This window comes from Cynara cardunculus (assembly GCF_001531365.2).
Source record: "Cynara cardunculus var. scolymus isolate 2C chromosome LG 7, CcrdV1, whole genome shotgun sequence".
Classification (NCBI taxonomy): Eukaryota; Viridiplantae; Streptophyta; class Magnoliopsida; order Asterales; family Asteraceae; genus Cynara; species Cynara cardunculus.
Genome location: NC_037534.1, coordinates 14,120,941 through 14,143,683, shown reverse-complemented (window position 1 = coordinate 14,143,683; position 22,743 = coordinate 14,120,941). Strand labels below are relative to the sequence as shown.

General features: G+C 35.4%; 2 protein-coding genes and 1 non-coding gene across 4 annotated transcripts; 1 reads left to right on the top strand and 2 right to left on the bottom strand.

Moving 5' to 3' along the window:
- Positions 1-6,335: 6,335 nt before the first annotated feature.
- Positions 6,336-12,233, bottom strand: LOC112515212 (flavonol synthase/flavanone 3-hydroxylase). The gene is made up of 2 exons (XM_025121882.1): positions 11,889-12,233; positions 6,336-6,700 (listed from the first exon to the last, which is right to left on the bottom strand). Exons 1-2 carry the CDS (start codon positions 12,231-12,233, stop codon positions 6,488-6,490), a joined length of 558 nt encoding a protein of 185 aa, XP_024977650.1. The 3' UTR covers positions 6,336-6,487.
- Positions 12,234-18,117: 5,884 nt separating this feature from the next.
- LOC112516076 lies at positions 18,118-18,321 on the top strand. Its single transcript, XR_003069593.1, has one exon. It is a non-coding gene; the product is annotated as a U2 spliceosomal RNA (small nuclear RNA).
- Positions 18,322-18,704: 383 nt separating this feature from the next.
- LOC112516044 (ETHYLENE INSENSITIVE 3-like 1 protein) lies at positions 18,705-22,352 on the bottom strand. 2 transcript variants are annotated; one of them, XM_025123081.1, is made up of 2 exons: positions 22,265-22,352; positions 18,705-20,654 (listed from the first exon to the last, which is right to left on the bottom strand). In XM_025123081.1, the coding sequence occupies exon 2, from the start codon at positions 20,594-20,596 to the stop codon at positions 18,830-18,832; it is 1,767 nt and encodes a 588-aa protein (XP_024978849.1). In that variant the 5' UTR covers positions 20,597-20,654; positions 22,265-22,352; the 3' UTR covers positions 18,705-18,829. The 2 variants fall into 2 exon arrangements, with proteins under 2 accessions (XP_024978849.1, XP_024978850.1); XM_025123082.1 differs by lacking the exon at positions 22,265-22,352 and adding an exon at positions 21,498-22,256.
- Between the last annotated feature and the right edge of the window lie 391 nt (positions 22,353-22,743).

Genomic DNA, 22,743 nt, shown 5'->3' with positions numbered 1-22,743 from the left:
ATTCATGAAATTCTAACACCCCTGAAGGAAATCAAAACAATTTTATTGTGATCAAAGACTTAAATGAGGGAGATGGTTACGATTATCAGCTCAACTTTCAACCTCCATTTCTTGCTATAGTACCATCAGTACTAAGTCAAGTAGATCTCAACACTCCTAGATAACAGTAACATATGCATTCTGGCACGAGACATAGGGTCGTGGCGAAGGCCGCACAACTCTCTGAGTGGGCGTGGTCTAAGTGATGCAAAGGACTTCGTAGTTTTGAGTATGTTTGACGTACTTTTTGTAAAGGTTTGGAGTATGAGAAAGTTGTTTTTGGACTAAAGCGAAATAGCGGTTAGGGAATTCGTCAAGGAAAGGATGATAAATCTTTATGGTAATGAATTAGAGGAATTTAGTGGGAATGTCTGAGGTAAACTTTAAGTGGAAATCATTTTATTGAGGAGGCCTTAATTGATCGAGGTTAAGATATCGATTCAATAGTGGCATCGGGTGATCTGTTGAGTAATGCTTATGCAAGGTTTCTTAAAACTCAGGTAAAGTCATCATGGTAATGAATACTCGGTTTTGGAAGGTGTACAGTCGATTGTGGTTGCATCGCTTTTGCAAAGATCATCGTAGCTTTGAAGGCAAAAGAGAAGTATACCGCAGTTTAATGGAGGTTGATTAGAAGCATTTATGAGTAAATTCACTTTGAGTACCTTTGGTGGAATTGGTTAAATTTGAAGTAGTATTAACCACCTAAGGTTGGGAGACAACCGAGATCTTAGCATTGGAAAATGATTAAGCAATGATCCTCATGGTATCAGTGTGAAGTAGTGATGGCAAAAAACCGGTCCCAGGCCGGGCTGGTCCCAAGATTTCTCATAACCGGTCCCGGCGTAAGCAGTTCCGGTCCCTTTCGAAAAAGTTGAGCCTGGTCAAGCTTTATTGTAACAAGTTATAGGCCGCCGGTCCCGGTCCTAATCGGTCCCGATCATTAAAAAATAATATTTTTATTTTTATTTTTATTTTTTTAATGATATATATTTTTGATACACAATAAAATTTGTAATTGGGTCACCCAAATACACTTTGAAAATGTGTTTTATTATAATTAAAATTACATTGGTATACAAAATATAGCGAGAAATCGATAATTGTGAACGTTTTTTTGCTTTTTTTTGCGAATTGAGAACTTGGTATGTAAATCCCTCAACCAATACACTTAGGGGATGTTTGGTTCACAAAATGGAATTTGATGGAATTGGAATCCATCAAATAAATTTGACTTTGAAGGAATTGGAATGTGATTTGATGGAATTTGACCACGCGTTTGGTTGGTAGGAATTGGAATGAAATTTCCCAATAGAATTAGAATAATTGTCTTTGTTTGGACTATCTCACCCATTGCCCCGCCCACATCCTACCAACCACTATGTCACTATTGTCGTTGTCACAGCTATCATCCCACCCAACCCCTACTGAAACCCTACCCTACCAGTCCAACCCCGTCCCCACCATTCCTGCCCCACCCCTGCTTCATAGGTGGGGTTTTTTGGGGGCAGGCAGGGTGGGGTAAGGCGGTGGGGGTGGGGCCAGAGTACGGCAGTGGGTGGAAGGTTGGTAGTTGTGGCGACTACAATGGTAAGATGGTGGTTAGTGGTGGGTTGGAGTAGGGTAAGGTGGGGCGGGAGCGAGTGAGTGGCGATTGTGAAGGCGACCATAATGGTGTGGGGGTTAAGTTAGGGGCGACGTGGCGGGATGGTGGGGATAGGTGACAGTTATGACGACGACAGTTGTGGGATGGTGGTCAGGTTGCTGAGAGTGGGTGGGTATGACGACGACAGTAGTGGCATGGTGGTTAGTGGTGGGTTGGTTTAGGGTGGGGTGAGGTGAGTGGCAGTTGTGATAGCGACAATAACGGTGTGGTGGAGGGGGTTAGGTTAGGGGTGTGACAGTAACAATAGTAACATGGTCGTAGTAGGGATGTGCAGTAAGTGACTGGGAGATGGGTAGGTGTGATGTGATCACAACAGTAGTGGCATGATGGTTAGTGGTGGGGTAGGGTGGGTGGCGGCGACAATAGTGGTGTGGTGGTGGGGGGTTAGGAGTGGGACATGACGAACAATAGTAGCGTGGTCGTGGTGGGTGGTGATGGAATTCAATTCCTTCCATTATGCCAAACAATGATGAATTTATTAATTTGTGGAATTCAATGGAATTTGAAAGATTCCATCCATTTCAAGAAATGAACCAAACGAATGAATTGTAATTTGGTCAATGGAATTTGTCGTTCCAATTCCATCAAATTACTTCAAATTCCGTGAACCAAATGACTCCTTATATTTATAAAGCAAAAAATACAAAAAAAGGGCTAGGTTTTTTTTTTTTAAATAATGGCTACATTTTTTTTTTATAAAATAACTACATTTTTTGAAAAATCGGGCCGGGCCGGTCCATAACCGGTCCAGGTCCCGCGAAATATCCCAAATCCATAATCGGTCCCAGATTTCGATCCTATAACCGGTCCTTACTGGTCCCGGGCCGGGTCGGTCCCGGTCCTCCGGCGGTCCCGGGCCGGGCTGGGCCGGTTTGGCCATCACTTGTGAAGTATCAAATGTTGAGATTGGAATAATGATGGTCCATTATGAGGATTGGCGTGACAATTTTGAATTTAAGGTAGTTAAATCCTTATTACGGTCAAGTAATGTCGAAACAATCTTTTGGAAAGGGAGTCGGTTGTTTTGTTACACTGTCATTATTTGAGGTTTGCATTATCATATTGTTATTGTCTACGGGCTACGTGAATGGCGAGATATCTGTCAGACTCGTACCTCGGGTTATGTAGCATTCTTGAACCATCTCGTTTGCGTTTTTTGGTATGAACGTCTTACATAAGGAGGATGGGGCAGATAATATCATCATACGAAAGAGCTCACTTGTCAAAGCTTGGTTATGGTTTAATGGAACCGAGACTATCTGTGGGACAAGGAATTTAGGGTGAGCTAATGTGGTCGACTGTTTGACTAGTGCTATATTTCAAGGAAGAAATCTCTTTTAAGGTTGGAGGATTGTAACACCCGTAATTTTCAAGGGTTCTCAATTTTATTGATCGGATGCCGCTTGGCACTTATAAATGGAAAATATATCGTGGTTTTATATATTTATCATAATGGAACCTTCGAGGATTGAATCGAGCACAAAAATCGGACAATGGGGGCAAAAAAAAATAACATACGTGACCTAGCACGTGACATAGGGTCGCAACGTAGTCTATGCAACTCTCTGAGTGGGCATGGTCCAAGTAACATGCACGACTTGTTGCACAACTTGGGCCGCAAGGTCGGGGAATGACCTGCAGGGCATAAAGGGTCCGATTTTGGGATTTCTCCTCATTTCTTCCCACCCAATCTTCCTCCTTTCCATTTTTTCTCTACCTTGAGTTATTGTGGGACTTTAGGTCTGATTTCTTGGAAGTTATGGAGGCATTCATGGATATTTGAGGTTCCTAGAAGTTGAAAGGTAAGATCTAGATTTTCATCCTTGATCTAGGGTTTGGCCCATTTCACCCTCAAACCTTCATCTTTTCTTTCTTGGAATATTTGTTGATTTTGGGAGTAGGTGAATTGTCCTTGAGAGATTTAGCTCATGGATTTGGAAGTTTAGCTTGAGATCTAAAATCTTTAGCAACTGAAGCTAGAGATTGGTTTTGAATTTAGATATAGCATAAATCTAGTAAGGTGAGTTCAAGTTGCTTTATGAAAACTTTGGCATGTATCTATTTTGAAATATTAATGTGTTTTACTTGATAATTATCAAATGTGTAGGTTATTTGGTGATTTTTGCATATTTGGTATATTTGACTATATAAATCTCGTAAGATACTCGTATTTGGGGGTTTTTGGACATTTTGATAAACAAAACCATAAGTGTGAGTTCTTTTGATCATTTATCTTCTAAATGCAGCTTATTTGGTGATAATGCATATTATTATGTTATGGAACATTTTGAAAATATAAATGGTACGATTTCAGTTGGAAAATGGTTTGTCCCAATCAATGATGGGTTTTCGAGTTAATCATGCCCTTAGAGTGTGTGTTTGTATAAACGTTGATTAAATATGTTTTTATTGCTTATGATGAATTTGTTTTATAGTCAATTGAGTTGTTGAACTTTTGCTCGGTTTTGACTCAGATGAATCTTGAGGACGTTTGTCCGGTTTATTTTGCTCTATGTTGAACCTTTAGAGTTATATGTGGTTGTGACATATTTATTTGAAAAAATTACATGCTTTGAGTGTCATTTGGAGTCATGTAATTTAGACTATAATGACATGGATGCATAAACATATGATTTGGTCAATTGGTTCTAAATGGGAACTTTATCCCTATTTTGTAGCTAGAAATATTTATGATCAACGAAGAACTTGAGGTATAGACCATGGATGATTGAACTTGATGACCGTGTGATCCTTAGCGGAGGACTCGAGGTACAGATTATGGGTGGTTGAACTTGATGACCGCATTAACCGTAGCGGAGGACTCAAGTTGTCGACCGTAAGTGGTTGCACTTGATGACCGTCAGGTAATAATGATTATTGTTTCTAGTGAATGGGTATGACTAGGATCAGCAAGGACTCATACTATAGACAATGGGTGGTTGAACCTGATGACTGTGTGATCCTTAATGGAACTCTCTAACACAAAATGTGGCTTACTTTTGTGTTCGCCACATTCGATGGATACAAGTCTCCCCCCGAAAGGTGTTATTTTTGGATAAGTGTATCTTCCATGTTTTCAGAGTTTTTTTGAGTATGGAGAATTTATTATTTTAGTATCTTGGAACTTATTCATGTTTTAGGTATTTTGGATAATAGAGTTTTGTCTTCTTTTTCATTATTTGAACATTTAATCTCGTTCACGTTTTGAGTGAGTATTGGGCATTGGTTTCATGATAAATGAGTGTTTTGATAAATGAATTTTCATCACAAAAATGGTGGGCTTTCAAAATGATGTGCTTTTATACTAAATATATTTCATTTTGGAAATTGTGATTTAAGTAACATCTTTCAGTTTTACCGCTTTTATATTTATGATGAAAACTGCTTGAACTCACTAGACGTTAAGCCTAATCTTTTCATTTGTCGACATGTACATTAGGTCCTCGTTAGGTAATGGTATTAGCAACACCGTGAAGAGTTGAGTGCTATTAGATACACGAGTTGAATTTAGCTTTTCAGGGACGTCTTCCGTATTTTGGGATAGTGACTGTAATTGGGTTTTAGAAACACGTATCTTAACCTAGACTTTATTGTAAGGCTTGGTTTATCATTTATTGATGATAAATCTACATTTATGATTTGAAGTAATTAAGTATCGATTTGTGGCAAGGTTAATCCTTTAATTGATGTAATGTTGGATATTTTAAATTAGTCTTTCGTTCCAAATTTGAGGGTGTAATCTTGCAAATGGATCTTCTAGAACAGTCTTTATGGACCCCAAGTTAGCAAACCTCAAGGCAAGTGTGGCATACTTACATGTTACAAGTGAGATCTCAAAAGAGTGTTTTTATGCATGATAAAGAGTTTTAGTGAAGTATTATTACTCGCAAATAAATAAGTATCATGAAAATTGTTTATTCATGAAATCATAACTACTCATCACAGTTTTTAGCATACGTATTTCATGTATGTATCTCATAGAAGGAGTAAAGAGGATAGCATGGAGTAGTATTATTCTAATCAATAGCAAAATTTGTTGTATTATAAGCTTTTCCGCTAATGTTTGAAGTAATCGTAAGCTATGAAATAAATAAAGTTAAATTAAGTTCACATGCAAGACTCAGAAGTATCAAAAGAAAGTAAAGGTACCCATTTAGAATTGGGGTTGTTAGCAGATCACATTGTATCTTTATAATGTATTTTTATTAGCCTGTATAACGTTTGTCTCGTGGCCCATCTTTTGTATATTTAAATGATTGTATTTTGTTTAATCAATCAAGGAAATCATTCTCCCTAATCTCTAATAGGGGCTTTACATGAACTTGGTTTGATCCCCATCGATCACTAGTTCTAGTCCCCTCAGGGACACAAAAGTTTTTTCAGGCTACAAGTTTGATACTTCCTTTTGGTGCAACGTTAGTAAAACATTTGTATATTTGTAAAGTGGAATCCTTAGTTATATGATGCTATTTAGAGACCCAAAACGACTTAGAGACATACCAATAAGTGAACATATTTGATTTGATACCTTGAAAACTTGTCCTATGTAGCTTGGATTGCTTTACATCGAAATTGAAGGATGAAAATGACCATATTACCTTTCGTTTTGAGTAAGCCACGCGTTTAAAACAGGAAAGGGGTAGATGTCTCACTCTGCTTATTGTATACTCAAACTACTTTAAACTAAAATCCATCGCATTCTCATATTACAAGCATAAATTTATGTCTCTTACACACATATTATAGATATATATGGTTTATGCATATATTACTTGGAATGATTCACTGTGGAAGCTTGTTTAACTTGCAATAAAGATAATCTTTGTATTTCTTAGTCTTGTATTTTGGTGGATTATCTTGATTGATGAGCTTTGGAATTGGTCCAACCTCAAACTCTGGTGGTGGCTCCAAGAACACTGGCCAAGACATCCTTGTCTTCTCCTTACTCACTGTTGTTCTGTGGTACACACTCTTGTACTTCCCATTGCTCAATATCTGCCACAAACAATAATATTTTTAGTTGTATTGTCTTTTTCTATGTTAAGATATATGGAACCTCTTTGAATCTCTTTCTCTCTCTCTCTCTCTTTATAGATTTGATGGTTTGTGTCTAATCGATATGAGACTCAACATGCCCCCCTAAAATGGAGGCTAAACAGTGCCCCCAACAACGAAGAAGTGTGTCAGCTGTGCCAAGCCCAACTCTACTACCATGTTAGGATATGTGAAACCTCTTTGAATATTTCTCTAAAAGAAGCCCTTATAAAGAGAGGGGAGGTTCGAAAAGAATACATGTCTAAAATAATTTAAATGTATATTAAATGAATAAATAATGTGTCTTAAAATGATTAGTGGGAAAGGTCGTCGACATGAAAATGTGGACATCTGATTTTTTTCTTCGCGAGGTTTTTGTCAAACCCAAAATTTTAAATATATAAATAATATTATATGAACCTTTAAATAATTTTTATTAAACCTATTTGAAGTGTTAAAATATTTACGTAATTAATTATAGAAATCTTAAAATAAGAAATAATGAAAAGAAAGGCAAAAAGAAAATAAAATAAAATTGGTTTTTAAATAAAATAAATTTGGTTTTTTAATTTATTGGACCAAAAATGTAAGTGAATGAGTTGAGAGGGGTCAAATTTGTCACTTAATTAAAGTATTAAGTGTTTAAATTTGATTTGGACCAAATATGTAAATTATCACATCAAGAAGGGTTTGGTTGTAAATGTCAGAAAGTTCAGAGGCCAAATATCATCTTTTTCAAAGGTGAGAGACATGTTTTGCCAACAGTACATGTCTGTTTGGAGAAAACGACCCCACAACCAAAAACTCGCGATTTGGTTCGATTTCGCCAACTAATAAGTCAAAACTCTTGCATATAAATGTAGAGCACTGACTTAGGATCGTTTTAATTCAAATAGCTAGTAAAATCGTTGAGTTTTGAGAGAGAAATCTAAGTTTGAATATCATAATCAAAAATCTCGGTTTTTTCACCGATTTTGGTGAGATTCTTAACTAAATCTCTTGATTTTTATGTCTATGACTTTGATTTTAAGTAGTCTATCAAATCTCAGTAGCTTCATATCTCAAATTTGTGTTCACATGGTTCAATTTTTATGTTATGAAGTTGGTGAGTTTTAGGTTTAATAACAAAACTTTAAATCAAAACTTGGAACTCGTTTCTTGACGAAATTTTTTGTACTTTATATCAAAATGTTGGTAAAATTTTTAACAAGAGTTTGGTGCAATAAGAATGAAAACAAAACGTTAAGAAACGAGCCATTTTCGAGTTTGAAAAGCTCCAATACGCGCAACCATGGCTGCTGCCTATTTAGGTTGCAATCGGGTCATGGTTGGGTCGGGTCAGGTCAGGTCAGATCAAGAATTTGATCCGCGTCCGTTTACCTATTAAAAAAAGGGACCAATGGTGCTAAGACAAGATTGAACCCATGACCTCAAGCTACAACATCAACACCTTAACCAACCAAGCTAACCGGTTATTTGTATTTTATTAACACGACATAATCTTCTTATTCCATTATAATGCATTTACAAGTTTTAATAAATATCATTATAACCCCTGGAGTTTCAAAAACATAATTTTCTCCATATGATTTTTTTGAAACTTTCATCAAGTTTTATTTGAATTTTGTAAAATGTGAACCTTGACCCAATGTCGATTATTTATCTCATTTAGTTACCAAAACAACCCTATAAATAGGGAATCGGTATTTTAGCAATATTTCACGCATTTGCTTCTAAAATATACCGAAATAACCCTATGTCTTAAGGATTGGTCTGTAAGCTTCATTTTTATATTATTATTTTTATAAAATTACCAAAACGACCCTATATTTAGAAATCGGTATATTATAGATACTTTACGTTTTGCTTTATAAAATTTCCGAAATAACCATACGTCTTGGGGATTGGTCTATAAGCTTAATTTTTATATTAATATTTTATAAGATTACCAAAATGACTCTATATTTGAAAATCGATATATTAACGATACTTTATGTATTTACTTTATAAAATTACCAAAATTACCGAAATAACCCTATGTCTTGGGGATGGTCTATAAGCTTCATTTTTATATTATTATTTTATAAAATTACCAAAACAACCCTATATTTGGAAATCAATATATTAGCGATACTTTACGTATTTGTTTTATAAAATTAATGAAATAACCCTATGTCTTGCGAATTGGTCTATAAGCTTCATTTTTATATTATTATTTTTATAAAATCACCAAAAAACGACCTTATATTTGGAAATCGGTATATTAGCGATACTTTACGTATTTGTTTTATAAAATTACCGAAATAACGTTATGTCTTGGGGATTGGTCTATAAACTTTATTTTTATATTATTATTTTTATAAAATTATCAAAACAACCCTATATTTGGAAATCGGTATTTTAACAATACTTTACGTATTTGCTTTATAAAATTACCAAAATAACCCTATGTCTTGGGGATTGGTCTATAAGCTTTATTTTTATATTATTATTTTTATAAAATTACCAAAATAACCTTATATTTGAAAAGCGGTATTTTAGCAATACTTTACGTATTTGATTTATAAAATTACCGAAATGACTTTGCGTATTAAGCAATGGTATATAAGCTTCATGTTATATGATTATATTTATGAAATTACCAAAATGACCCTATAATTTGGAAATCGGTATTTTAGCAATTACTTTATGTATTTGCTTTATAAAATTACTGAAATGACCCAATATCTTGAGAATTGGTATCTAGACCTTGTTTTGATTATTATCATTATGAAATTACCAAAATTACCTCACAATTTGGTCGGTATGTTAACAATACTTTGAGTATTTGCTTAATAAAATTACCAAAATGCCCCTATGCTTTGGGATTGGACTTTTAAACATTGTTTTAATATTGGACTTATGAAATGTACCAAGAATATTCTAAATTAGAGAAATTGRTTAAATCTATACCMTTGGTCGGCTTCTTAAAGATTACCGAAATGTCCCTAGACTTGGAAATTTGGTATTMTAAACATTATTTCAAGTATTAATTATGTTGAACTTTAMAGTTATGGAATAGTCATTATTTATATGTGTGTAACATGTTGTCACCATTATTCACTTGCAAATTTTAAAAGAGACRTTCCCTTGACGTTCCCTTTTTTATCTCCCCTTTCCCRCGAATTTTATCCATTTTGCTCAGTTGGGTTACTCTCTCTTTTAAGGTCGAGCCTATAGAAAAGTAAATATRGTCTAGCTAGTTATCACTTCTCCCCCTATAGTTATAGCAGTAMTGGGGAATTCCTCTATCTTCTTTGAATGAGGAGAGAGAGTACTCATTCYTCTCCCTCTGGTCGAGTGGCTTCGCTCCTATAAGCTAGTTCTCACTTCCGAGCTCTAACTCCTTACTTTATTTCCCACCGTATAAATCCAATCAAAAGGGGAATCTCCCCTTGGTCCACTATTTTTGTTTTTTGGCAGGTTCGGTCAGGAGGGACAAAAGAGAGATGAATCTGATGAATTTGAGACGGTATTTTGTAAATACGAAAAAATTAAGTCAAACAAAACAACCAAATATGGAKTGTATAAATCCAGCAAAGCTGCTCATGCACCTGAGCGAGTCACCTTGCGATTGGGCTTCAAAATCGTATGTGGCGTACTAAACCCACTACGTACCACACCACCGGAGGCTCGCCTGCTGACCATAAAACATTATTTACGTTGCAAACTATTTGGTTTAGCTATTTTGGTAAAATATTTATTGTTYAAGAAAATGTGAAGTGTATTGCAYATTTTTATARAATGTACGWGCGACAATTAATATTATAACGACGTCACGTTATCAATAATATTTCAAGAAAATGTTTGAGTGAAATATGAGATATGATGGCATCGGGGCTTGATCTATAAAAAATGTTAAGATAGTCGTGCTAAGATTGTTGGTTTTTAATGATCAATTTAGTTACAATTATCTAAGGTGCTTAGGAATGGTATGAATTATCATGTAGGTTGTGGTTTTTGAGAAAAACAACCTAAACGCTAACAATTTAAAGTGAGTACATTATATGATTTTTATAGGATATATACATGATTGTTACAAAATATTTTATTCATGATATTTGTATGATGTGTTTATATGTATATGATGATAACTTCATTGCGTTGATGTACATGATATTCAAGTATATGCATGATAGAAAAGATGATGATGATGATGATGATGATGATGACGATGACGATGACGATGACGATGACGATGACGATGACGATGACGATGACGATGACGATGACGATGACGATGACGATGACGATGACGATGATGACGATGACGATGATGATGATGAAGATGATGATGATGAGAAATATTATGATGACTTGATAGTTGATATTATTAAGTTTTGTATTCAAGTATGTGTATAATGTGAAAAATGAAGATGATGCATATGTGATTTATGGTGTCACTTGCATGAGATGTATATTGCATGTCACGATGAGATTAGCATTAATGAGTGAGTATTGCAAATAAATGGTATGCAACTAGTATGATTCGACAAGATTTATCCACCGTACAGGRYGRGYTGGACATGAAAAGAGGGCTTGCAATTCCGAGGTYTTGGAGTCYTCRTCCATAGAATACGCCACATACRTAAACAAAAGTGAYTACYCGATGCCTTWCTTGCAAGATAATWACTWAAATAYATTAAAMTAYTATTTATATGTGCATGTGATCATGAAAYCATATTGTATTCACTAGGCTTTTAGCTTATAYTATACATGTATATATCTYAKGTGYCAATTGTCATTAGACGAGTTGAATGAAGAAAGAYRWGACTATGTTTTGAATCACGKTTGATTAGATATTTTAATTAGCATTGATTACGTTAAGRTATTTTACRCYKCCGYAATTATGTAATGAATTATGTTAAACACATTATGTATGTTTGAAAATTTTAAGTTCGTTTTTTGTTCATGKCATAARTTATTAAGAATGACGTCACAGCMCYCGAAAGAAAAAATMRGGACGTGACAGTTCTWACATATATGTAGGYTTGATGGTATRTGTCTAGCTAATATGAGAYYCCAACGTACTATATACAAGTCTAATACTCAAGATCTTATAARGGTATTTACAGATGAATATAAGGTAGGTGARTGAGTTAGTAKTTACCTCAATTTGATCACCAATGTGAATAATGAGAGCRTTAGGGATGTATGCAACATCATACCAATGATCATCTTTGAATACTTGTAGACCTTGGACTTCATTTGGGACAAGAATGGTGATGGAAGAGATATCAGTATGGGGTACCACCCCAAGAGCAAGATCAGGGCATGGGCATGGTGGGTAGTAGTTTATTTTCATCAAGTAGATTAAGTCTTCACCACCCAACCCTTCCTTCATTGCATTTTCTTCTAGCCCAATTCCTTTTGATAGAAATCCAAGCAATTTGTTTGCCACCTCTATCAACATTTGTGTGTATTGCTCATTTGTATCTCTAGGAATCCCATACATACAAAAAAGGAAAGAAAAAGTATCAATTAATCTCTCAGTAACTGATTAAACCAAACTAGACCAGTATATCTATAACCCATCTGAAGATGGAGTTTGAGGGTGAGATGTACACATACATGTCCTCAACCCTGTTTTTAAAGATTTGAAGAGATTTGTTAGTTTTGAAGTTCTTCATGTTCTTAAGAAAATTCATCAAAAAGTTAGATTTTGATCCAATTTTTTCTGAGTTTTTGTAAATTTTTTGTTTGTTAGTTGGTTTGATCTTAGTTTGATTAACTTTTGTGTTTGAATCTTGTTTGTTTAAACTGCTTGATACTTCTTCACTTCATTGTCCGATTTATTCATCAAGTTTTGAGCGGATTAAGATTACACGGTAAGCGATTAACAGTCTGCATATTGATCGATTTAGCTCTTTCTCTTGACAGCTGTGAGCGATTTACAGAATGTCTTGAGCTGACAGGATTAAGAGGCTGTTAGTTTTGAGCGGTTTAAATCTCTTATTGAGCAGATTAAACATTGAGCGGATTATCTTCATGAAGTGAGCGGATTAGGAGTTTTATGCAGTAAGCGATTTAGTAGTATGTGATAAGCAGACTTTGTGCGATTTACATCTTAGTAATCACTGGATTAGAGGTTGTTTGGTAATCGGTTTGTCGTTCATGAGTGTTTAAGCGGTTTAAGTACTTAGTCTGTTGAGCAGCCTTATATCTTGAGCGGTTTACTTAGTGATTTGATGAGGTGAGCGATTAAAGGTCAGCTTTGTCCGATTTAAACAGCAGCTTGAGCGGATAAGAAGCAAGCTTGACCGGATTAAGAACAAGCTTGAACGATTTTTACTTAGCTTGACTGGATTAGAAAACATGCGGTAGGTGATTTAAGTCCATAGTAGTGAGCAGACTTGTGAGCGATATAGATAGTATTGTGAGCGGACTTGTGAGCGATTTAGGTAGCATGTGTTGACCGGATTAAGAACTAGTGATTGAGCAGATTATAGTCCATAGTAGTAAGTGGGTTTGTTCATCAAGTGAGCGAGTTACACCTTTTAGTTAGCAGATTAGCAGTTTTGTTTTGAGCGATTTATCACTACATAGTGAGCGATTTATAGGTTTGCTATGAGCGGTTTAGACTGCTTGGTGAGCGATTTACTTCACTTGGTGAGTGATTTAGAAGTTGTTTGATGAGCGGATATGAGAGCATATTGAGCGATTAAGAGGCAGTAGCTTGATCGATTTAAGCTCAGTTCTTCATTAAGTGATTTAAAACAGTGAGTGTATTACAGTTCTTGCAGTAATCTGTTTAAAAAAAGTGTTGAGCAGATTACAGTTCATGCAGCAGGCGATTTTCTTGATCATGCGGTAAGTGGTTTAGGCTGTTAAGTGAACGGATAAGGAACCAGCAGCAAGCTGTTTACAAACAGTCTTGAGCGGATTAAGCTCCATGTAGTGTGCGATATTCTTCCATGCATTGAGCAATTTAGAGTGAGCTGTCTTGAGCGAATTAGAGAACCTGTAGTGAGCTATTTAGAGGGCTGTTCATTGAGCGGTTTAGGAGTCTTGCTTTGAGCGATTTAAAATAGTTTTACAGATTGCAGATTTAAGTGACTATTCTGTTTTGAGTCCAAACTTATTGTTCTTAAGTTTGTTTTACTTGGTTACCTTGTCTTGATTTAGTTTTTTGTATCAAATTTGTTTGTTCAAAGATCATCTTGTTAATTGAATTTTTTTGTGATTGTGTAATTCTTTTAGACTGTATTTCTTTGGTCAATTTTTAAACTGCATAGATTCTTTAATTGATTAGTCTTAATTTTTCTTAATGACAGCTATTCTAGAGAAGGAGAATAAAGAATTGAAAGCAAAGATTTCAAAGCTGGAGAAGAGCATAGTGGATTATAAGGAGAAATATCTTAACATGTTTTACGAGAATCATGCTAATGTGGAATTCATTGCAAATTTACAAAAAGAGCATAAAGTAGAATTGGAAAGAGTTGAGAATGATTTCATGAATAAGAGTAATAAACTTGAAAAATCTTTGAATGATGTAAGAAAAGAGTGTGAGAATGAATTGAAAATTTGGAGTACAACTAATAAAGATTTGTTTAACAAACTCCAAAGTGAATCTACAGCTGAGGGAAATTCTCCTGGAAGAAAATATACTGAGACAAAGGACTTATCTGATAAATTTCATAAGTCTGAGAGTGAGTTGAGTGAGTTACAGAAATTACTGAAGTTACATAAGGAAAAAGCTCTGAAAGCTGAGAAAAGTTTAAGTTCTGAAAGAATAGAATTTGAAAAGGAGAAGAAGAGAATGTGTGAATTAGAGAAAAGGTTTGGAGCTGAACGCATATCTTTTGAAGATAAGATAAACTCTCTCGAGCTGAACGCCAAATTGCTGTTAAAGCAAATATCTGATTTTGAGCAGCTAATCATCTTGGAACGGGCCACGCATGATAAAGAGAAGAAAGACATTACATAAGAATGTCAGAGCCAAAATAAAGAAGTTATCTGAAAGCATTGCTCTAAAGCAAAAAGCTTTAGATGAAGAAAAGAAGCAATTTGCTCTTGAGAAAAGAAATAATTCAAAGAAATATACAGTTATTGCTAAGGAGCTTGCTAATAAGAAAAAGTGGCTTGACATCGCTTCTGAGAATAATAAGAGCAGCTCAGATGAAGAAAAAAGAGAGTTAATAAATCAGAAGAGAAAGTTTGAAATGCTTCAAAAGGAGTTAAAAGGTAAACTCCTGGATACTACAAGCAAATTGTCTGATTTGAAGACAGACCTTGAGATTGAGCTGAAGATGAGAACAAAACTTAAAATTAAGTTTGATTTAGTTACTGCTGAAAGAAACCAGCTTTTACAGAAAGTCAAAGACTTTTCTTGTGCACAAAGCTCAATTGGTTCTCCATCACAGTGTAAAACCAGCTTCTATGACTGTTCCAAATCGAACAGTTATTCAAGCAGCCCTAAATCTACTGTTTCTAAGAATTATTCTCGTTCTTCTAATCAGTATTATCAAGGGTATGTTATCAGATCACCTAATAAATCTTCTAAGACTAAAAGCATTTGGGTTAATAAAGCTGATTTTGTTTCATCTCATACATCTGTTGTTACTAACTCTGTTCTTCCTTGTATTGTAAGATCCACTAATGATCTGATCAATCTTAGCAAGAGAAGAGTTATGTGCTCAACATGCAAAACCAATGAGTTTATCAATAAGAAAATGTTCAATAGGTGGCATGGAGATAACAACTATCAGAACAGTTGGAAAGGTAAGAACATGTATGATCACAATAACTGGTATGGGTCATATTTTATTCCTGATCATCATGTTCAAAGTGCTAAAAAGAATACATCAAATAGAAATAGATGGTTTGGAAGTTACAACATACCCAGCCTGATTTTAACAAAATAGGACCCAAATTTCTTTGGGTACCAAAATCTATTTAATCTAGTTTTGCAGGTGTGTCAAGTTTGTACTGATCAGAATATCATTTCTTTGATACACTAATGCAGGGGGAGTTGTACACTGACCAACAGAGGCTTCTGAACAACACAGTTCAGGACCCGTTCTTAACCGATTGTGGTTTCTAAACACATAGTTTAGGACCTGTGCTAAACATGTTTCGAATTTTTTTTTTAATTTTTGAGCCGAATCGAAATATTTCTTAAATCTACTTTCTAGCGGGAGTCTCTAGAAAGTACAATAAATGTTTTTCGGAAAATAATTTTTTTTAAGGAAACGAGTACATTTTCTGAACAGGTATTTCCTGAGATTTTACTTGTGTAATTTCTCATCATACATAATTCCAATATCTGTTTCAGCTATTCTTCAAACTGTTATTATCACGTCTCTTAAAATAATATATTTTTCGGTGATAATACGCTCGTTTTTATTCAAAGTTTGTTTTCTGATATTTTTTTTACTTTGATTGATATACGTTCAAGAATTTTTTGAATATCAGAATCTGTAAACTCGTTCTTACAGATCTTCATTCATTTCTCTCGCATATCGAATAATCTTATCGTTGTCGCATCTTTCCTTTATTGATTGTGCTTGAAAGCCAAATATCTTGATCAATTTTTTATATGTTCATTGTGCTTTATTTGTAAGACTATTTTTGATCAACTATTGTGATCATTTGAGCATATTGTATTTAGGAGGGACTGAGTGCTTATCAGAAATACCTCAATGAAATGTCAGAACCGACAAACCTACTTAAGAGGACAACCATATCTGAGTGAGCTTTAACTCAAAAAGGGTTTGTGTGCAGAGCTTAAAATGAAAATGAGAGGGATAGTTGTTGTGAGCTAAAAGAATTGACGAGAGTTGTGTCAGGATTAAAAGAACATAAGAATCCTATTCCAAACTTTTAAATCTGGACATACCATACAATCTATTACTTCTCAATTCTTTCGAGACTAATATTGAAAAAGGCAAAGCACAAGACAATTCTTGTCCCAACCCCACCAACTACTCATTTATCTCTCAACAGATAAGTGTTTCAATTACACTTGGGGCACGCAGCTCATCATTTATCAATTTCTCATTCGGAGAAAGTTGATATTAAAACAGAAGGATATATGTCTCCCCTTCAAGTCTTTTTTTATCACGAATTGAGTCTGATAAATTTGTGTAGTCCACACGGTTTATCATTTTGAGCCTAAACAGAAGCATTAGTTGCTTTATCTTTCTACACTACACAAATTTTGCAAATTATATGTTATTTTGCCAAAACATTCATAGATATGTTATTTTTAAGCTATCGATAATTGAATGGAAGACCTGGTGAGATGAGCCTAAAAAAGTCTCATATATATACAGTACATCCGTTGTACTGAGTATATGTGTTATACTCACAGGCCAATCATTTTATAAGATTGAAAACAATTTCATACGTTGAAATTGGTTGTTATCTTCCCATTCCCTTAATCTGAAATGATTAAACAAGTGGATTTGAAAAGATCTACTTACTATTTTATGAATTGACGGCTTTCGCGAAAAATTTCATTCATTCTTGTGTATGATGGAATGATTCTCATTTCATTATAAGGGGGAGTATGTAATAATGAATGAAATGTCCAATTCCGAACATTATAAAGGGAATTTGATGTAAAGATCAAGGGGGAGTAACTTCAAAGATGACAAAAGACTCAAAAGGAGTGCGACTGGAGATAATTACAGACAGATTATTCTTGTACTAAAACGACTGAGAGTTTTTGAATGAGAAGATCATCGTTTCAAAAGTTTACCAACAGAGTTTTCTTATCAAAGAGAAAGATTGTGACTTGTTGTCTGAATATTCTTTGAAGATCACATCTTGTATATTGTTTCTGAAGATTTTTGTTGTTTCTGTTCAACATTGTCAAAAGAGAAGATCATCGCGGTTCTACATTCGAGGGGGAGAATGTTAGAAGATCTTTTTCAACAAATAATTGTCTGAAGTTTCAAGTTGAAGTTTGTTTTTGAAGAAGATATAGTGTGCTTAATGCATCAAAGTTCAAACGAGACTCCAAGCGCGCAAATTCTTTCAAGTCTGAATACAAAGGGGGAGAATATTATGACTGAAAAACAGTGTAAAATTGTATTCGTCTTGAAAGTTTGTTTTGTCTGTAATTGTGTAAAAGTCATCGTGTTTGACTTTTTTTAGACTGTTTGACTTTGATCTTTGTCTAGAGGTTTGACCTTATATAAAGGGTGAGTCCCTTGTAATTTTAGAAGAGCTCAATTGTAAAAGATCAGTTACGTAATAATAAAGTTTGACCAAGTTTTAGATCTTGACTTTCTCTCTCTACTCTCATGATTTTCTTGATAAATATACAGATCTGTCATTGAAGATTTGAAGCTTTCATGAAGGTTACTTGAAGATTGATATAGTGGGACTAATACACACCTTTCTTGAATCTCGGGTTTGGTTAAGTTCAAATGAGTATTCGTTTTTATCAGTTTAATAACTGATATGTGGGTCATCGACACCACTTGATATTATGTTTATTTTTTATTGAAGGATATCCATTATCCTAGCTTGGTAATGTGATTCTTCATTCATCGTCTTAAACTTACACTGCTTCTTCCACAACTTATGCATCACTTTAATTTTCAATTGAAATATCATAGAACGTGTTTGCTTTATTTAACTTCAAATGGGATTTCAATTAAATTTGTCACAAAATTGAAGTCATGACTTTGTCACCTTTAATGAGATTTCAATTAACATCATGACTTATAATTAAACAAACTATTTGTTAATGCACATATATACACTAAAACGGCATCAAATTTTAGTCTATAACATTCCTCTTAAAGATGATATGATTTTAGGATTCGTGTTCACTTATTTAGTTGTCATTCTCATATGAATCTACCTCTCTCTATATATACCAATTTGCTCCGGTTTGACGGTTTACTCGATTTCAGTTGAACCGTGCACACCCCCGACAACAACTCATTGACAAAACGAGCAAAACACATGAAAAAGGCACAAACAAGTATGAACATTCACAAGAACACAACATATAACATCGTTCGAATGCAAACCGAAAGCAAATTAACGACAATTTCACCTACTAACAACACACTTCTCGACATCCTAGGTTTGTCTTCAAAGGTACCACATCGACACATCTTGAGAGAATGTCGATTGTGCACCGAATCTGAAGTCGAGGGCATTATTGTCATTCACATTCGGGTTGCAGCCAGAATCAAAAGCAGATTCGTATGGTGTTCTGCAGTTGCCAAACTCGAACCCTGTTGAAGTTTCGACATTTGGTCCAAAGAAACCATTGTCAATCTGGATCTGATCAAGATTCCCGGGGTTGAAGCTTTTGTTGGTTTGTTGAAGATTCGTATCGTAGAATGACATGAGATCAGAAATCATTCTCTGACCATCTTCCGGAAGTCCAAGTTCTGAAATGCTGCCACCGCCACCGCCACCGCCGCCACCACCGCCGCCGCCGCCACCGCCACCACCACCACCGTATGATGGTGGTGGTGCAACGTGGTTCACAGGCAGAGAAGCTGCGGTGAGCTTAGTCTGACCAAATGAAGGGATGTTGAAAACGGATAGTTTCTCAAGATTGTTCGTTTGGAAGTTTAGGGTTCCACCAACGATTGGGCGGTAAGCACAATTCAGCTGGTGGTTGTTTCTTGCGGATCTGTCGTGAAACCCCACACGAACGTCGTTATATGGGCACTGAGGATACTCACAGGCATACACATCTGGCGCCTGGTGGTGGTCATCGATGTCGTTGGATGGTTGCTTTCTTTTAAAATTATCGGAGTTAAACGAATCAACAGCCTCCCCTTTAACTCCGGCGAGCGGCAGAACGAACGTAGGCGGTGCTGGCTTGCAGTCCTCCAATTCAAGACTCACCTCATCCACCACGCCTTCCACATCATAATCACTTGCATCATTGATCAGATAAGACCCGCCATCACCACCACCAGCACCACCGCCTCCGCTTGCCATCGGGAAGGTGGTGGGATATATATTCCGGCAGAGTGCCTCCTCTTGGTTAATAATCGCAAGCCACGTTGCACTTTCCTTAGCCGTCATCTTATCTTGTAAGCATTTCGACTGCCTAACAAGCTTCCGTATCTTTTCAATCTCCGGCGACATATGCTTAATCACTGCGGTCAACACGTTGACTTTCCACACCTTTTTCAGATCATGAGGCTTCTTATACGGTGGCGGGCCCTTTTCCGTCGATTGCAACCACCATTCCTCGTCTCCGGTAGGCCACCACGGCGGTGCAACACCCTTCTCTAGCGGAAACCGCCGCTGTGGAGGATCACAATGCTGCATCAAAGCCGACAAAAGCGAGCCAAGTGTGGTGTCTTGAAGCTCGTGCAAGGTGTGCGGAGTCGACACCGGTCCAAGACCCTCATTTTCCCCGGAACCCACGTGGGTTGCCTGGTGTTTCGCAATCGCTGCGGGACCGTTGCGGTCAAAACGCACCTTTTCTTTCCACCACCCCCGGAGATTATCTGAAGCTCCACCAACGGGCTTTCCGTTTTCGGGAATAATCCCGTAAACGAACCCTTGAGCATTACAAACTTCCATCATTTTAAGCATGTATTTCAAGATCCCGTCTTGGGCTCGAGACATCTTTTTCCGCCTCGCGTGTTCTTCTGATTGTCGTTTTTTTGCGGGATCAACTCCTTGTTTACATTTGTTTTCGTCTTTAAGCCGTCGTAAGAGCATTTTGTCACGCCACATTCTCTTCTCAAGCTCCTTGATCTCCATTTCATCGTCTTCACTGTAATCCTCCTCCATTGCCGCCGCTTCGGTGGCGGTGGCGGTCTCGAACGGAGGGCCCGATAAGAAATCAAAGCTTCCACTGAACCCCATTTCTTCAAACATCGCCATTTCCAATTAATCCTCACTTACGAACACGATCAAGATTCAATGGTCATTGGATTCCATCCTGAAAACGATCATCAACAATAAGTCTTTTATCCCAAACTAACTGTGAAAAGAAACATAAAAACACGAGCTAATTTGTTTCATTTGTTGGTAATAGTTTGTTAATATCGTTAACTGCAATTTGCTTACATATTCAGACATTTATCTGGTTACAAAAACAACAGTCTAAGCACACATATACATATAAAGTTAAAGTTAAATGAACATCTAGATGCAAGTAGATATAGGCCATGTTGTTAAAAAAATTACTTCACTTTTTTCCAATTGTGTCCTTTATATTTTATATAAATGACAAAAACCCTTCGTTTTTTTGGATAATTTTACATTGTCATCTAACTTATCAGCTAGTTTTTTTTTATTTTTTATCAAAGGTGACTAATTTAGCAGCGGAAACAGCTAACATTTTGGCCAATGGCCAACTTATCAGTTAGTTTGCTAATCATAGCCATAAATGGAAAAAGGTAAGAGTGATCATCTTCCCGTAGCAAACTAACCATTGTTCTTAAAACCTACCAAGAAAGCATCACAATTTATAGGATTGAACAATTACGGACAAATTAACAACAAATATAAATGCAATAGCAATAGTTGTGATTGCCATTTTTATCGAAAGTGGTTCATTCTTAAGCTTACGCTTTGTTTGTCAAACTAGTTGTTGTCTGACAAGCTAATTGTTAGCTGAAAAGCTAGCTGGTAACTGAAAAGCTAATTGTTAGCTGAAAAGATAGCTTATGAACTAATCATGTATTTTGCTTTTGAAGATTCGAAAGAAACATGATTAATTTGCAACGAAAAACAACACAACGAGAATTTGAATAACTCTAAAAGGGGAAGAAAAACAAACCTTCACAAACCTAATCCAAAGAAAAGAACACAAAAGTTCATCAAATTGAATCCTAATTTGAATCTTTTGTAAATTTTTCTTAAATCAATTCAAAACTTTCTTGTTTTCATTAGAAATGGATGAAGTTCTTCCCATTTTAACAGATCCAATCCAAAAGAATGAGCCTCAGAAAGGTAAATTAATCAAACAACCCATCAAATTGCACTAAAATCAACAAAAGGGTTTCATATTTCATCAAAAAGATGGAAGAATTTGTTCACAGAATCAAATGGGCATCATCAAACAAGAAGGTAAATGAATCAAACAACTCATCAAATTCATGAAGATCCAACAATCAGAAACAAAACCTCAGATCAAATTTCACTACAATTAACAAAAGGGTTTCATATTTCATCAAAAAGATGGAAGAATTTGTTCACGGAATCAAATGGGCATCATGAAACAAGAAGGTAAATGAATCAAACAATGAAGATCCAACAATCAGAAACAAAACCCCAGGTCAAATTTCACTAAAAGTAACAAAAGGGTTTCATATTACATCAAAAAGATTGAAGAATTTGTTTACAGAATCAAAAGGGTATCAAGGTAAATGCATCGAACAACCCATCAAAATTCGTGACGATCCAACGATCAGTAACAAAACCCCAGATCAAATTTCAATAAAATCAACAAAAGGGTTTCATATTTCATCAGAAAAACGAAGAATTTGTTGATGGAATCAAAAGGGTATGAAGGAAAAAGAAGGTGAGAAGGACGAATGAACTCACAAAGCCATCTGAAGAAGTAAAAAGGGAGCGTCTTTACAATCAGTATGGAGCTCTCGGCAGAGACATTGAAGAAAACGAGCATAAAATGGAATATAAGATAAAGAGGAAAGAGAGAAGGGTTTTTAGGCATTCAATCTTTATATTACAAAAGTTTTTTTTTTTTTTTTTTGTATTTTTAATTTTCATTTTATTATATAAATATGATATTATTATATTTCTTTTAGTTAAATAAGTTTAATAATTTTATTTTTAATAATAAAAAAAAGTAACGAAATTCGGTATTTTATAATTAAGAGTAGAATTAGAGGTGCACTTATTTTTGATGTCGACTAAAATAGTCAATCAAAACTTCCTATTTATTTTATAATCACCTTTTTGAACTTATTACTGAATTTAGCTAAAAATTAGCGTAAATGACATTATACAATTTGCATCATCTGTTTTTTGGATTAAAAAACTAGGAAAAATGGGTATTAGAC

Bases quoted from the DNA above. Each gene is read 5' to 3' on its own strand.
- LOC112516044 (XM_025123081.1), bottom strand. From the start codon at position 20,596: ATGGCGATGTTTGAAGAAATGGGGTTCAGTGGAAGCTTTGATTTCTTA.